We start from the raw sequence: 17,986 nt of genomic DNA on the forward strand, positions 1-17,986 counted from the left end.
ATATTATTTTTTATAATCAGTCAATATTATAATTTTAGAATATTATTTTTATCAGTATAAAATATGAGTAATTCAACAAGGCCAATGTTATTACAACTAACAGTATTAACAGTTTGCTGCTGTTGATTATATTGATATTATACTATCATGGATTTTATTATGCATTTAATAAGGAGATCTAGCTATGACCAAAATACCACTAATTCCATGTAATCAAATTCCATGTAAGCAGCCTGTTCCTCCCAATCTCATGTTTTCTTGCTCTTACATGCCTGCTGTGCACAGCTTTGTGTTTATCCAGATCTAACCACATGATAATTAGCTGATGAGTTTATAAGACTGGCTTTGGGAGCCACTGTTGTAAACCTGTTATATTTTCACATCCATTCAGCAGTTAGAATACATGTTGAGTATGTACATGTGTGCGTGTGTGTGTGCTAAGCTCATCTTTTGCTGTAACAGATTGCGTGGTGGGCCTGAGGCTGAAAACAGCAAGCAAATCACATAAAAAAACTCAGTCTTTCGCTCCTGCAAAGATCTACTGTTCTAAAAACCCAGCATGCAGCAAATACAGCCTAACAGTATATACACTCAGAATACACAGAGGCACAGGAAGAGAGCGTGACACACTAACCAAGGCATGTTCTATGTCTCTCTCTCACTTTCTTTTTCTGAGACAGTCACATGAGCATACACACACACACATTTGCACTCGCACCACTAGCCCTATACACACACGCACACACACACACACACACACGCTGTCATTTCCACTCGCCTCAGTTTCATGCCCTGTAAGCAAACAGACCTTTTTGTGCCATTCCGACTAATATGTTGGTGCACCTGTCAGTCTGAATGCATCTGTATGTGTGTGTGGTATATGTGTGTTTTGTTTATTTTATCTTAATTGATAATATAATAAATCTATAGTAATCCACTGAATACACGAGACAATACTGCCCCACAGCCCCCTCTGTCTCAGTCTCAGCCCTGTGATGTATTGAGTCCCGATGTCAACAGAAGCACACAGAAAAAAATTCACTCAAATGTGTCAAGTGAATGCACACAAATAAAATATATCACATCACCAAAGTTGCTTTCTCTAAATTGACTGTTTTGTCCACTATTGTGTTCAAATAATAAATTTGATTCATTTGCAACCACTGTACACCTGAATACATTGAAATCATGCCAATTCAAAGAGTCATTTATTTCACTGACTGGGCAAATTGGGCCAACACCTCTGACTGCCAAGGGCCTATTAGACTATCCACTGTGGACTGACTACTGCAGATATAAACATTAGACAGAAGCACTATAGAGAAAAGCACTTAAACAGAGGTGATTAGAGTAAAAGCATCAATACTTCAGTAAAATAATGATTCTGTTAGAAGTAAAAGTATCTTCCCAAAAAACAACCTGAGTAGAAGTACAAAAGTATTGGGTCCAAAAAGCTCAAGTACTGAGTAACTTATGAAACAGCAGGGGAACATTGTAGTAAATCCACCTTCTATTTGCATAGCACAGAAGTTAGTTGCGCGCTGTTCTTCTATTTTTGTGATTCTTTTGGTCTCAAACAAAAGGTTAAAGTTCCAAAGTCAGAGGTGTGATCAAAGCTGTACAGACATTGTTAGTAACAGAACTTAATGAAAATAAATACAAAAAAGGAATTAGTAAATAAACATGAGTGGTTAAAATGTAAAGCAGTAGCTTTTTTACTTGCTCATATACTGGAGCAGAAAACACAAAATCCATCAATATTTTACTTATTTACATATACTTGAGTAAATATTGTGTAACTACGCACATCTGTCCTTGAACATTTACAAATGACTGAATGATTAAATAAATGAAGTGGGTTTTGAGGTGGTGTGTGATAGTTGTAGATATCGCTCAGTCTTTTAAGTTGGACTTCTTCGGTTTTTGTGTTAGAAAGAAAAAGAGTAAAATAAATCATTTATTTCAAATCTTACATATACAAACTGTTATGATTATTACACATTAATAAGGCTAATTGTGTTTTTTTTTTAAAGAAAGGGTTAAAACAAACTTTCCAACGTTGCTCAAAGTGGGCATAAACACAGATTTGAGATGTTGTTTATTCTTACTTTGTAGGTCTGGTATTTTTTTTACTCTATGCATCATTGTTGGAGTGTGGGGGGAACCAAAAGACTCTTGTCTCCAGCAGGGGTAGATTTAGTGATTCTGGGGTTCCAGGCAAAAGACACATGCACATTTGATGCACATTTTTAAATGAGTTAAAATTTGTTTAAATTAGGCTCTGGGCTCCCAAGTGGTGCAAACAACTCTACACTACAGAAAAATGTCTGAAAATAATGTAACAATCCTAGTCGGTCCTTGTCTAGTTCACATATCTAATATTTCTCATTTTGGGATGATTCCCAACATTTGTTACTTGTTTTAGGTCTTTTTGTTGAGTGACATTATCCACTATATTGGCAACTCACTTTGCCAATATAGAAATATGCTTATCTGCCAAAATAATGAGATTATTAGGTACAGAGTGACATAGAAATAATGCATTTTTTGAACAAATACCCCAGCACTGGGGTGATCTACACATGAACACGTTTTGCTTTACTCCTTTGTTTTTGAGTTTCTCTGATGGATAACTTCGACAACTTCATTTAATTTTCTCTCTCAACATGCAAAAAACACTGTGGATTATTGGTTAACTGCCTTATTCATACACACTTAAGAGACTGTTTTTCAAGAGTTCTAAAGGCAATGGTTCTATTTACAATCATGACTTCTATATAGAACCATTCCGATGATCTTTGCATGGTGAAATGGATCTGAAGAACCAATAATGACTCATTTTTGTGTAATTAAGATCATTATTATGCCCTTGAGATCCTTATTATGTACTCAAAATTATTACTGTATATGATTCTATGTAGAACCTTTTTGAAAATGGCTCTACACAAAAAAATTATTTATGGCCATCATAAACATTAAGCAAATATTTTACATAAAGGTTTTTGGAAAAACAAAAATATACTTTTACTTATTTATTCATTAGATTAATTAGAAGCAACCCAATTTGCATAAATCCAAAACTGATTTGAACTGTATAAGACCTGTTAGATTTTTCTACTAAATTGTATTAGGAGGCAGTGAGCATGTGCAACAGTTAACAGGAAACTCATCATCAACCGGGAATTGCTTCAGCTGGCATGGTGGGCATGAAATGGGTTATTGTTACAATCTCCTACTATCCTTTGTTATACAGTGCAACTGCAATAAAATAGTGATGCTCATTAATTTCATTTGTGTTTTTAATGTTTTTGACCATACACTGTAAAAATTGGGACTGGGGTTAATTACTATAACTAATAGTAATCTCTACATGATAAAAAAAGACCATGTTCAGTTAGAAATCAAACTGAGCTGAATCCAATACATTTGAATGCTTTATCAATAGCATTTTATGCACTTTTGCTTGAATAAAATCAGCTGTGATACATTGAGTAGCTAGCTAATGTAGTTTAGTTTTGATTAGCATAGAAGCCCAGCCTGGACTTAAACTACAGATTTTACTGTTAGACTGTCTGGTGTGTCAGCAAAAGATACACTGGAAGATTCCACTCATGTTACGGAGAGCAGATTACACCCACATTGAGCTCCGAGCTGAAACCAACGTCTCACCACGGAGGCGATAACTGCGCGACCAGAGCCGCTTCTGGAAACTTCGAAAGGATTCAGAATGCGTTTGGTGAATGATTTATTGGTTTATTTGACGTAGCAGCAGCTTTTCAATTGAATATATATTTAAACCTAATTCTGTAATTTGTGAACGTTGAACTCTTCACATGTCAAAACGACAATAAGCATCACTTGTTAACAGTTAACTAGCTAGCTCGCTAGCGAGTCACAACTTTTAGTGACTTTTTACTCTCACGAAATATGAGAGGCACCTTTTAGCTAAATTACAATTTTAAAGTGAGACCGTGTCGAATTTATGGTATAATAGACTAATGTGTAACATTAACCTAGAGTTGCTGACTAGCTAACCTAGCTAGCGAATAACCTACTAGCATAGCTATGGTACGTAGGCGCAAGCTTAGGCTAATAGCTCTGCTGGATGACCAGTTCACTCCGGCTGCCCTGTGCTGACCATAATGGGCTCAGATCTGAGTGGGAGACGTCGAGAGACTAACTGGTGTTTGAATGACAGAACAGCAGAAACTAGCTAGCTAACCTAGCTAACGCTAGCTAAGTACAGTCTGTGATGTGTGGGGCTGTTAGCTGGGTGGTCAGTAGGCTGACGGACTCACACCACAGAGCAGGTTCAACGCTTCTCTCACACGAGTTTAGAGGATAAACACAGAAATCTGAGGGAGAGATGTCGAGTGACTGGTACAGTTAAAGCGTTAGATTAATAAAGTCAACTGATTTTACATGCTAACATGCCTATATCACACTTAAGTTTATGAAATCTGTTTTTCTTCTCTTCATATCCCTGTTTTCAGGCTTAACCATATCTTTTCTTCTTGCAGTTACCTTACCTAGCCCCTTCGGACCCAACGTTCATTGCAATGGACATGACATATTTCTGTCTCGAAACCAATAAATACCCTGTATTTGAATGATGTCAGTAATGCTAGTTACTGATTGGATCCTGATTATCCAATCACAATCATGTCATGACTTTGAACATGCTCTGAGAGAGTCACAGACATTGGACAAGACAAGCATGGCGGAGCAACTGCAGAGTGTGAGAAGTCAGTACCCATTTTCAATCAAAAATATACATTTATGCTCATGCTAACCAAACAAATTTGCTGTCAGCATATGTGTAACTGTTGCAAATGATAATATTTGAAGTTATTTTGAACAAATATATTATCATTAATTTACAGGATTTTTTAAAAGTGCGATGTCCATTGCAATGGACATCAGGAGTTGGGCGAGCTTAGCTAACACTCATATATTTAGTGTCAGTATATACAGAAACAAAATAAGCTTTCCATAAGTAAAGTGTGGCGTCACAGTATATTTATTCATGATTATAAATTTGTAAATATATATTTTTTGTACAAAATGTTCTTGTAGGTTATAGAGTCGAAGACTTCCTTGAACGTCTCGTAAATGGAGAGTTATCCGAACTTGACTCCTTGAATTCAGGAGATGAAGAGGATGGGACCAGGACTGAGATAGGTGGTAAGTTGATAAGGTGGTAAGAAATTAAGAGTGTTTTTAATTCTTTGTATGTGGTTTTCATATATTTAATGTCTTATATGTAAGGTGTAAAAGGAATGCATAACAGTTCAAGAGTGAGAATACATAAAATGTGTTAAAATCTGATGGTTTTGTTAATAGATTTAGAGAGGGACAATGGAGAGGTTACATGCATGCCAGAAGAACTTGATGTGGTAGATGAGGTTGAGATAGAGGAGACAGACAGTGCAGGGACAGAGGATAATAGCAAGAGGACAGAGGAGGACAGAGGAGGACAGGAGGAGATGACAGTATCCAGGAAGGAAGAAATCAAGTGGCGTCACAGGCCGTTCACTACAATCATTGACACTTCCTTTGAGAATCCTCCAATTCATGAGGATCATCCCATGAGATCCTTTGAATACTTCAAACGGTATATACCAGATGAGATCTTCAATTTGATGGCTGACAACACAAATGTTTATGCCTTGCAAAGTGCTACACGATGTTTCAAACCAACAAGTTCAGGAGAAATCAGAACCTTGATTGGTCTCCACCTTGCTATGGGAGTGATGAAAATGCCAAGAGTCTCCATGTACTGGGAAGCTGGGATGAACATTGGTATTTTTCAAAACACCATGCCCCGTGACAGATTCTTCCAGCTTCGGTCACATTTGCATTTGGTCAATAATTTGGAGAAGCCAGCTGAGAACAATGATGTGTTTTTCAAGGTACGTCCTCTCTATGATTCCATATGCAGTAGATGCTTGGAGCTTCCACTAGAGGAGAACCTTTGCATTGATGAACAAATGGTGCCATTTCGCGGAACTCTGTCTGTCAAGCAATTCATCAAAGGCAAGCCACACCCATGGGGGGTGAAAATATACTTCCTGTGTGGGAAAAGTGGCATGGCCTATGACTTCCTGCTGCACCAAGGTACTACAATGGAGCTATCACAACAGCACAGGAAGCAGCTGGGACTTGGAGCGGGAGTGGTGTACCATCTTAGCCAGCGAATCACTGAGGCCAACCCCAAGTTGTATTTTGACAACTATTTCACAACGTACAATCTTCTGGAGCTGCTAGCTGAGAGGAAAATTCATGCCGCTGGGACAGCAAGGGTCTCTCGCTTTGCCAGGCCTCCTCTACAGTCTGACAAAGAGATGGCTAAAAAGCTTCAAGGAAGCTGTGATGAAGTTATAAGCCGTGATGCTAAGGTTGCACTGGCCAATGGTATGACAACAGACCAGTTCTCATGGCTTCCAACTTCGTTGGTGTTGGTACAATGGATGAAGTGCAGCGGTGGGACAAAAAGAAGGCCCAATTTGTGATGGTGTCCCGTCCAGAGGTAGTTAAGCTGTACAATGATGCAATGGGTGGTGTTGGCCCGCTTGATCAACTTGTCAGTCTGTACCGTACAGAAATTCGGTCAAAAAAAAATCTTGTGTTCATGTGTATGTTCAGATTGTGTTATTTCCCTCTCTTCTTGCAGGCACTGGGTTTTCCTGGTGATGACATCACTGCTGTTCCCTACCCATGCTGTGACATACTGATCAAGTTCATGTGCATGTTCAGAACTGTACACAGACTCAAACACATGCAAACATCCAGTTCCAGATGTTTAGGTCGTACCTGATTGATTACTATGTGGAAAAGCATAATGAGCAACAGAATGACATTTTACGCCCATCGTGTTGTGGCGTCCGTTGAAATGGACAATGGAAAAAAAACTATTAAAAACATGAGTTAGCAAAAATTTGTTTTTTCCAATTTGTTTTTATGTTGGAAACGAGTCACAATCAGTTTAAAATTTTTTTTTGGCTGAGCAGAAAAAATGCGGGTTACTACACTAGAGCTCAGTTTAACAGCAGAAGGCCTTCATCTCTGTGTAGGCATCATGCTCAAGCAAAGCATCAGTCTAACTTTTACTTTGTTTTTATTTTCTGGCTACAGAGAGAGCCGTGCAGGTCCCTGATGTACAATATGTGAGTTCTCTTGCAGAACTGTTGGCAGTGCACGCTTTTAAGATAATCATCCAACATCATGTCCATGTGAGACTCTAACCTAGGTTGAGCACTATCTTCGGTCAAGTCTGGATTCATGAGATTGACTCATTATTCTTGATCAGCCAGGGCAAGTGGCTAATTCTTTTCATGATTTTTTATTCCACTGTGGATCATCCATTATATATATGGACACGTGCTGCTTTTTCATCATCTCAACATAGCTTTGTGGCTTTGTGAGTATCCTGGACATTTTATTGAATCATCAGTACGTCCATCAGTATAGTCTGTACCTTGGCTTGTAATGGGTTATTTGTTGTTTCCTTTGTAATTTACCATAAGCAGTTGTTGACTGTTAAATCTATGCTGCCTAATTGTAATTCCTTATTGACTGGTTGTACAGTATTTTTGCAATGGAATTCGGGCAAACACAGCTGTTGGTAATTTACTGTAAACTTTGCTATAAAATACTGTAATACTGTGCCATATGGGTGTGCTGTGTTTATTACTCATAGATGGTAATCATGTTAACAGTATTATCTGTCATTTTTTTTAATAATACAGATTTACTTTTGTAATAGTAATAAAGTAAATGGTAAAAAAACAAACAGAAATGTATAGCTGACAAAAACTAATACTGTAATGTCTTATACTTTTGCACTATATATTTTACTGTGAAGATCTGGCAACCACAGCTGTAGTAAAGTGTAGCAAATATAAACCAGTTTTTGCCAGATATTTAGAAAATGTAAATACATTTTCCACAGATATTGAGTAAATATAAAGCAATTTTGCTTAGACACTTGGTAGATATAACTGAATATTTCTTGTTAAATTAATTTGTATTTACTCAATATTTTTGGACTACATTAACTTATAATGAGGCATACTGTTACTAAATAGAAGACATTTTAACTTTGTACATTTGCTTAACTTGGTTGCTTACATTTAGCTCACTTATTTAATGTATTTTAATCAACATTTAGGCAAGTCAAATCTGTTCAGTTATATTATGTGTCACTTGTTGCCATAATCTTTAACATTTTTTACAGTGTATATTAATGTTTTATTTTGCTTATTTTGAGAGATACTCTAGACAACACCAGTAAACTAGCTAACTATAGCATCCTTGCTAGGTCTGCTGTCATGTTAATGGGTACAAAAGGTAGGTTAAATAAACTGAGTGATTTATTGTGAAGTGTAGTATTTAAATTGTATTCCATTAATATTCAAATCAACAGTTCATGGTTTTTGTAACTGTAGGTGACCTCGACATGTTAGCATGGCATGAAGTGACTGATTTTGCATGATGGCTTTTGCATGATGAGCTGCACCTCAATAGGAATGCTGTGCACATCAATGTTTGCTTTAATTAGTAGTTCAGTTGCCAGTGAACAGAAATTCAAAACCAGGGAATTTGATCACAGCTGAAATGTTTTTTTTACATATTAGACTTTAAGGTTTACATGTGTCTTGTAATGTAACTCAGCAAATACTGTTTGGACTACAGTCATTGTCTGAATTTAACATGTCATTTAATACATTTACACTAAGTAATTGTGCTGTGAATACAGAAGGTACTATTCATGCTTTAGAGATATGTAAATGTTATTTTAAAGAATTGCATAAACCTACAAGTACTTCTTGAAGTAAGCTGAAACGTTATTTAATTCATTCTGGCTTATTGACCATGATGGAGAAACAAATTATAAAACCATTTTTACATTGGGTTTATGTATTTAAATTGAATGGAAAATTGACATGTAACTAAAACATAAGTTTTAACTTTTGGGCTTAAATATTTTTTGAGTGTATATAGCACCAAAAAAGGGTTCTTCTATTGTTACAAGCGGGACATGGCAGAACTTTTGTTGCTATCTGTATTTACACCATCCATAGAACTCATTTTTTTTTACTAAAGAACCCTTGAGGAACCATGTGTTTTTATGCAGGTGTGCAATGTAACCCCATGCAGTACTCCATTATAATCACGACCAAGGGGTGCGGCTGCCTTAGAATTACTGAAAATAATCGCTACGATCATTTATATTTTCATGGGGCCCTTGGCTCTTGGTGGGTCTGCCTATTTAATGTAGTGACTGCCCCTGGTGTACAGGGTTCCCGCGAGCTCAGGACGCATTTCTGAGCGCTGTGCAGAGGTCTGTGTGTAGAGCAGTGACGGCAGAAATGAGCAGCTGCTCAGAGATGTGCGGGTGTTGGAGTTGAGCGCTGAGCATTCTGCACGCGGCCTTATCTTAAAGCTCACACACGCAGCCCCGCGCCAATTACCGCCGCCATGGCAACTATCAGTGGGGACTGCCCCCCCAGACACGGGCTGCTTAATCCCGGGGCACACACACAACCCCGCGAACGCGCTCGCTCGCACATCTCAGCACCCCTCCGCTCCGCCCTCTGGAGCTTTAATTCATCTCGCTCCCCAACTTGCTAGAATAATCTTCACTCAGTCAAAGCTGACTACGTCACCATGGAAACCTCCTTTGATGTTTGACGCACGTGTCAAGTGTCACAATCACTATCCTTACGCTAACAAAGCTCAAATACGATTTAATAACGACCATAAAGCAATTTGACTCTGGAATAAAGCAAATACATTAAACTGACCGCTTTTATAATATAATATAATATAATATAATATAATATAATATAATATAATATAATATAATATAATATAATATTCACGACTAAAAGTATAATAATAATAATAATAATTATTATTATTATTTTTATTATTATGTATTCCCTACAATAATAATATGTGTGTAATGTGCTTCATACACACATTATTATTTATTTTTGCACGTGTGGACCGTTCCCCTGATTTGTGATTATCTCGTCGTGATTCATTCATTTACACTTTTCACACATGCGATTTCATGTCGTAACGCAGATTTGACGTAAAAACACAACACCACACCAAAAATGTGCTCTCGAGATCATCATTATGTCACTATTATGCTGCTGTTATTACAGATATTGTGATGCATTTGGTTGTTCTTTAAGTAGGTCGAGCAAAACAGTGCGAGTGGATTTCAGACTGGAACCGGAAATGAAATTATAGAATTCGTCTTGGAAGATGCTTGTGTGTGTGTGTGTCACTCTCTCTCTCTCTCCGCTACTGAATCTCTCTCTCTCTCTCTTTTCTGTGTGTGTGTGTGAGGCAGTATGAGAGAGAGAGAGAGAGAGAGAGAGAGAGAGAGAGAGAGAGAGAGAGAGAGAGAGAATTTCACTTTTTTGACCCAGTGTGTCGCTCCCGGTTTTGCTCATGATGGGGGAAGGGTGGCTGAGTCACAGAGAGATGCCTAAAGGACACCCTCTCTCTCTTTCTCTCTCTCTCTCTCGCTCTCTCTTTCTCTCTTTCTCTCTCTCGCTCTCTCTCTCTTTCTCTTCTTCTCTCTCTCTCCCTCTCTTTCTCTTTCTCTCTCTCATACTGCCTCACACACACACAGAAAAAAGAGAGAGATTCAGTAGCGGAGAGAGAGAGAGTGAGTATGAGCGGCAGTATGAGAGAGAGAGTATGAGAGGCAGTATGAGAGAGAGAGAGTATGAGAGAGAGGGAGAGAGTATGAGAGGCAGTATGAGAGAGAGGGAGAGAGTATGAGAGGCAGTATGAGAGAGAGGGAGAGAGTATGAGAGGCAGTATGAGAGAGAGAGAGTATGAGAGAGAGGGAGAGAGTATGAGAGGCAGTATGAGAGAGAGGGAGAGAGTATGAGAGGCAGTATGAGAGAGAGAGAGTATGAGAGAGAGGGAGAGAGTATGAGAGGCAGTATGAGAGAGAGGGAGAGAGTATGAGAGGCAGTATGAGAGAGAGGGAGAGAGTATGAGAGGCAGTATGAGAGAGAGGGAGAGAGTATGAGAGGCAGTATGAGAGAGAGGGAGAGAGTATGAGAGGCAGTATGAGAGAGAGGGGAGATCTTTCCCCCAAATGGCAGCTGGCAAAGTAACATAAGCGAACCATGAAAACATGCAGAACTTTCTCTGTCCTCTGCGTTGCTGCTATATTTGGAAGCAGACTCGTATCTCTCCAGTTCACTTTAGTTTAAGGCTCAGCCTCGCGCCCTGCTCTGAGAGTCCAGCCGTACATATACACTAATATGTAAGTGTGTAAATAACTATGTATTGTAATGCAGGCCCGCAGTTCCAGGCTGCATTTGAAGTGTGGATTTAAACTCGTGCAGATGAATCTCGGACTCCTGGCTTTGGTCTGCTCATACGCCTGAAATCAGATAAGACAAAAACGTGTTTACTATGTAAATCTCAGAGAACAGGTTATGCAGTGAACCTAACGGAGGTCAGTTTATTACGTAAAATCGAAGCTTATTTGACTGCTTGATCCCAGAAAATATTACAGGCACACTACAAGCTACGGAGTTACTTCAGCTTTCTTGCAGGCTGAGCACTGAAGTGTAGCGAGGGGAGACAGGCCACCTCTTGTCCCATTTCTTTCAAAAAGAAGCGCTTCAGATCAGAGATGGTAAAGACAAAGCGGTCAAATTTGATTGTAGTATTTATGGTCAAATCACCCATAAAGAAAGAGTCGAACGAGGAAGCCCGAGGCTGAGGGCCCCGCGGTTGCTGACCGTGGTGCTGAATTGTCTTCCCAACAATTCGTGCAATAAAAGCCGAAAAAAAGGCACAGAATGCTAAGTAAGAAAATGAATTACCAACGAGCTGCCGTAAAAAGCGGAGAGAAATACACGAGTTTAAACGAAATTCTTTAGGTTAAATCTTTAATTCGTACTGCTTAGAAATGTTTTTGCCCGAGTGATCTATAATTATAGGTTCTACTTATTTTCAAAATGGATTGTTTCATCTGCTTTAGTTCCTAAAATACAAACACAAATCGAAGAGAAATAATTACTCAATCTCACCGGTTATTGTTTCACTTAAATAACAATATTTTAATTAGTCGAATTGATTACAGTAAAACCGCGGCTATGTTGCTGATCTTTATTTGCCTTTGGGCCTAACGTCAGCTGGATCGACGTGTCGCTTAGGCTAAATTCCTTAGCTTTCACGCAGGATAACCAGTCAATGTGGTATAATAATAATAATAATAATAATAATAATAATAATAATAATAATAATAATAATAATAATAGTAAAAAGGACTCAAATAGTCTCGATTATTATTATTATTATTATTATTATTATTATATTATATTATATAAATATTATATTATTAATATTTACCTCTAAGACAAAGAAAACAAAATATTACCGCCAGTTTTTTTTTCCATAATCTGTGTATCATCTCTATGTGCACGCTCGAGCCTAAACGCCTTGACCTAACTGCCTGTTTCCTGTTTGTCTCCGGCGGCCAAAAACGCGAATGTGGACCTGAAACGGTGCAAGCGAGCGCGCTCCCGGTGCGCCATGACGCGCACGGGCTTCGCAGTGAAACGCGCCCATCTTCCTCTCTCTCTTATTTTACACGCTCCCCCCCCCACACACACACTGTCTCTCTCTCTCTCTCTCTCTCTCTCTCTCTCTCTCTCTCTCTCTCTCTCTCTCTCTCTCTCTCTCTCTCTCTCACACACACACACGACCGTGCGCAACTGCCATTTTTCACTGAGGGAGTAAGACACTGCGTGGGTGTGATTCGGAAAAGCCCAAATCGACTGAGTTTTTAAACGGCTAAACGCGTTTCTGCTCTCGCTGCTCCCTGCGCCTGATCTGGATTATTTCTTGGAGGCTCCACTCGATAAAAAAATGCGCATCGAAATCCAAAAATGCGACTGCGTATCTGAGAGTGTGACGGATGCTCAAGGACACCGGACATGCTTGTAACCGGACTAAACGAGACTACAACGAATATCTAAAATAAACAAGGGAACAAAAAAAAAAGAAGAGAGGAAGAAAAAGACATGCCTTTACATGAGGAATGATATCATTTGTACTTGGAGCGTTTGTATTGTCTGTCCGTTTTGACTAATCTATTTGGATAAGCTGCTCTCAGATATTTTCAAATACGTATAGTTGAATCACTCGAGCATCGACATTTCATCACCATGGCTCATCTAATACGGCACAAAATCTCCAACAAGATCACGAACGCGGTCAACACGGCCTCCAACAAGTCTCAGGCGAAGGTGAGCGGCGTGTTCGCGCGCATGGGCTTCCAGGCGGCCACGGACGAGGAGGCGGTGGGCTTCGCGGAGTGCGACGATCTGGACTATGACTACAGGCAAGGCATGCGCATGGCCACGCTGCAGACGGACGAGGCCGGCGGGGAGGTGGACGGTGAAGGTGGGCTGGAGGGGGACAGCCACTATCAGCGGGATGGCGCGGGGCCGCGGGGCTCGCGCGGCAGCACTGGCACGTGCGAGGAGCTGGGCTCGCAAGACAAGCCCAGGATCACCGCGTGGGAAGCGGGCTGGAACGTTACCAACGCCATTCAGGTGCACTGCCGAGGGACTGGGGCGGGTGTTTGTTCATCTGTGTGTTTCATTTACTAGGGTGTCCCTTTAAGGTCGATTTAGCAACAGTCGTAAGAGGTAAACCAATCGTTCGCGATACGTTTATAAACGTCTAAAAGGTTTAAACAGGATCTTGTAAATAACCTATAAAAAGACGTATTCGGTAGTTCTTATGAATGAATGAATGAGTGAATTAATTAATTAATTAATTAATTAAATAAAATAAAACATCATATGTTTGCTTTTTGTTTTGTTTTTTGTTTGTTTTTGAGTAGGTCTCGGTCCAGACCTCCTTCCATTGGATCCACTTTGCTTAATGGTCGCTTAGGGCGGTTTTGGAGGGAGAGCACGATTTTCTTCACTGCCGGGGCTGTAGACTAGAACACCCTCTATCCTCCATTTGCCCTGCTCTTTTAACACATTCAAAGAGTGTGAATGCAGGAATCTTACAAAGTGCTGATCGATGATACGAGGTGGTTAAAAAGTCTGTGCATCCATTAGAAGCGAAGCTATTTACAGTTTTAATAAACGTGTATCTATACTGATGCAGTCTGACTCAAGGCCGCAATCCTTGAGGACGGCCAGTGACCCTGTCAGCCGCATTCACACAGCGGTGTGGGCTCGAGAGAGCCGCCCTCGACCTCTAATGCCTCGCTTGTGTCTCTCCGCAGGGCATGTTCGTCCTCGGCCTCCCTTACGCTATCCTGCACGGCGGCTACCTCGGCCTCTTCCTCATCATCTTCGCTGCCGTGGTTTGCTGCTACACTGGCAAGATCCTCATTGCGTGCCTGTACGAGGAGAACGAGGACGGAGAGCTGGTGCGCGTGCGGGACTCCTATGTGGACATCGCGAACGCGTGTTGCGCGCCGCGCTTCCCCGCGCTGGGCGGCCATGTGGTCAACGTGGCGCAGATCATCGAGCTCGTCATGACGTGCATCCTGTACGTGGTGGTGAGTGGCAACCTGATGTACAACAGCTTCCCGGGGCTGCCCGTCTCACAGAAGGCCTGGTCAGTCGTGGCCACGGCCGCGCTGCTGCCCTGCGCCTTCCTCAAGAACCTCAAGGCGGTGTCCAAGTTCAGCCTTCTGTGCACGCTAGCGCACTTCGTCATCAACGTGCTCGTCATCGCCTACTGCCTGTCGCGCGCGCACGACTGGGCGTGGGAGAAGGTTAAGTTCTACATTGACGTCAAGAAGTTCCCCATCTCCATCGGCATCATTGTGTTCAGCTACACGTCACAGATCTTTCTGCCCTCGCTCGAGGGCAACATGCAGAACCCCAAGGAGTTCCACTGCATGATGGACTGGACGCACATCGCTGCATGCGTGCTCAAGGGCCTCTTCGCGCTGGTGGCCTACCTGACGTGGGCCGACACCACCAAGGAGGTGATCACGGATAATCTGCCGGCGGGCATCCGCGCGTGGGTCAACATCTTCCTAGTGGCCAAGGCCTTGCTCTCCTACCCGCTGCCCTTCTTCGCCGCAGTGGAGGTCCTGGAGAAGTCCCTCTTCCAGGACGGTGGCCAAGCGCTCTTTCCCAATTGTTATGGGCCAGGGGGTCAGCTCAAGTCCTGGGGGCTCAGCCTGCGCGTGGGGTTGGTGGTCTTCACCCTCCTCATGGCCATCTTTGTCCCGCACTTTGCACTGCTCATGGGCCTGACCGGGAGTCTCACCGGCGCTGGCCTGTGCTTCCTGTTGCCTAGCCTCTTTCACCTGAAGCTCCTCTGGCGGAAACTTCTGTGGCATCAAGTGTTCTTTGACGTCTCCATCTTCGTGATCGGCGGGATCTGCAGCATCTCTGGCTTCATCCACTCCATTGAAGGGCTCATCGAGGCCTTTAGGTACAACATCCAGGATTAAGTCAAGGAGGCTGCTTTCCCAGCCCTGTCCGAAACTGCTGGTGCACTCTTCCTCTGATTGCCAATCAGCGAGCTCAATCCACATAATCACTAAAAAACTGATTACTTCTTTATTCTCGCTTTTCTCGTCACAAACGTGCAATATCTTGTGTTTCATAGTGTGATGATGTGCTTGTTTTTTCTTTCTTTTTCTTTTTGGTAGTAATTGTGAGCAATAAAGCACTGAGACTGAGTTCTGCCATGTGTACACACAAACCTTCTGTATGATTATTTCCAATGAAATGGAAACAGATTTTCATATACTGTAAGTCCCAAGGTTTGTAGACACCTTCTAATTAGTGAATTAGTACTAGTTACTAGTAACTAATAAGTGTTCATTGACATAACATTACTAGTAACTAGTAAGTGTTCATTGCCATCACCAATGGAATATGACACCTAGAGCAGCCATGAACAATCCTATGGAGCTCCATCCAATGCCTTTGAGATAAATTGGAGTGGAGTTTGTGATACAGAACTAATCATCTAACATCAGTATCTGACCTGACAAATGCACTTTTTATAGAAGAGTAAAGGCTGTTACTGGAGCATAAGGGGACAAACTCTTTATTAATACCTTTAATTTCATAAGAAATGTTTGCTGAGCAGGTGTCTCCAGACCTTTGGACATATAATACTGCACAAAAGTCAGTTACTCAATATCCAGTCAAAATGGCCATTACGTTCACGTTTCTGAGAGATTTCCCTATCAGATAAACAGTACTTAAAGGCTTCATCTTTGGAACAGAGGAGAAAATCCATTCTTGCTTCACACCTGGAAAAATCCACAGATGTTTCAGTCTATCCTTCCAATGTGAGAACACAACTCAACACAATGGGCCTGAAAGGACATGTAGCTGTCAAGAAGATGTTACTAATACTGGATAAAAGAAAGCGAGAGAAAGAAAGAAATCAGATTTGCATTACTGCAGTAGATCTCAGATGTGGTTTCATGGATAGGTAAAATTTGTAAATTTGTAACTGGGATTACCTGGATTGTGAGAAGCACTGGAAAATCCAACCAATGTCTAAGACTGAACTTTGGAAGTCTGTAAAATTCTTTGAAAAACTGAAATCAAGTATCCCAAAAAGAATGAAAGCTGTCATAAAGTCACTGACTTTCACTTAATGGCTGTTTTGACTGGAAATTGAATAAAAGCAATGGTGATTTTGACTTTTGATATAGTGTATCTGTGAGTGAAACTAAAATGAGTCCAGACCTGCTCAAGGCAGGGCAACCTATGTAACTTCTTTTTCAACGATATATGTTTAATTTTAGGCCTATACGAGTAGGCTGTTATATATTTTTATGAGATATAGGCTTATTGGGAGAGCTACTATTGATTATTTGTAGCTAATGTGTCCAGATTATTTAAGCATTTCTCAATAAATGAAATGTGTATCTAGTTAAAGTGAGAATGTGTGACAAATGAAGAGGATTTTTAATGATTTTAAATATCTGAAGTGAGTGTTGCAGGGCCGCACTGCAGAGGCACTAAGAGGTTTTATTTGATGGAGAGAGGAGGCAGAAATGAGACAGCATGGAAAATCCGCATAGCACACCAACTGAGCCAGCCAAATATGGGATTAAGAAGGAAGTCATCCATGTCAGAAATTCTCAGTAGCCCAATTTTCTTCCAGTAAACCATATTACGTTAATCTACCCCCTTTCCAGCTGTAGACGTTTCGTCAGTGTCTTTGGTGTTCAGTGAGTGAATATGAAGTGCAAGTATAATGGCCTGTTGAGAAGTTAACTGAGCTGTGTGTTCAATGTGTTGTAAAAAGACGTTAAAAGACGTTCCTACTGTGCTTTCGTAAAGTGTGTACAAAAACAAAAACATGTACACATTTGAATCTGATAATAAATTCAATATTTTGTGTTTCATTTGTCTTCTCTGGCCAGTTGTGTATCCAACCAACAGTACTGAGCTGACAAAAGCAAGTGGTAGAACTGGTATAAAGCTGGTATAAAGGGGAGGTTCAATGATTTAGAAAATTTCTGAATCATTAAATGATTCAGATATAAAGTAATTCACAGTGCTTATATAGGAAATGCTCCATTATATAGAAACTTGCTATGTCAGAATGTTTCAAAGTGTTGATGATAGGAACCAGACATCTAAAAGCTCCCTCACAGAAAGGTATAACTACTTATATACACTATATTGCCAAAAGTATTCGCTTGTAGGCCTTTACATTCATATGAACTTGAGTCACATCCCATTCTTAATCCATGGGGTTTAATATGATGTTGCCCCACCCTTTGCAGCTATAATAGCTTCAACCTTTCTGGGAAGGCTTTCCACAAGGTTTCGGATTGTGTTCATGGGAATTTTTGACCATTCTTTCAGAAGTGCATTTGTGAGGTCAGACACTGATGTTGGACGAGAAGGCCTGGCTTGCAGTCTCTGCCCTAATTCATCCCAAAAGTGTTCTATTGGGTTGAGGTCAGACCAGTCAAATTCTT

The 17,986-nt window shown here is 40.6% G+C and overlaps 1 protein-coding gene across 1 annotated transcript; it reads left to right on the forward strand.

The window, feature by feature from the left end:
- The first annotated feature begins 12,746 nt into the window (after positions 1-12,746).
- Positions 12,747-17,404, forward strand: LOC108434412 (vesicular inhibitory amino acid transporter). The gene is made up of 2 exons (XM_017709511.2): positions 12,747-13,604; positions 14,294-17,404. Exons 1-2 carry the CDS (start codon positions 13,215-13,217, stop codon positions 15,479-15,481), a joined length of 1,578 nt encoding a protein of 525 aa, XP_017565000.1. The 5' UTR covers positions 12,747-13,214; the 3' UTR covers positions 15,482-17,404.
- The last annotated feature ends 582 nt before the right edge of the window (positions 17,405-17,986 follow it).

Source organism: Pygocentrus nattereri, chromosome 29 (genome assembly GCF_015220715.1).
Source record: "Pygocentrus nattereri isolate fPygNat1 chromosome 29, fPygNat1.pri, whole genome shotgun sequence".
Lineage (NCBI taxonomy): Eukaryota > Metazoa > Chordata > Actinopteri > Characiformes > Serrasalmidae > Pygocentrus > Pygocentrus nattereri.

What these genes read in the sequence shown, in the direction of transcription:
- LOC108434412 (XM_017709511.2), top strand. Translation starts at nt 13,215, where the DNA reads ATGGCTCATCTAATACGGCACAAAATCTCCAACAAGATCACGAACGCG. An exon ending in ACGTTACCAACGCCATTCAG is followed by an intron (nt 13,605 to 14,293) that starts GTGCACTGCCGA and finishes GTCTCTCCGCAG; the next exon opens with GGCATGTTCGTCCTCGGCCT.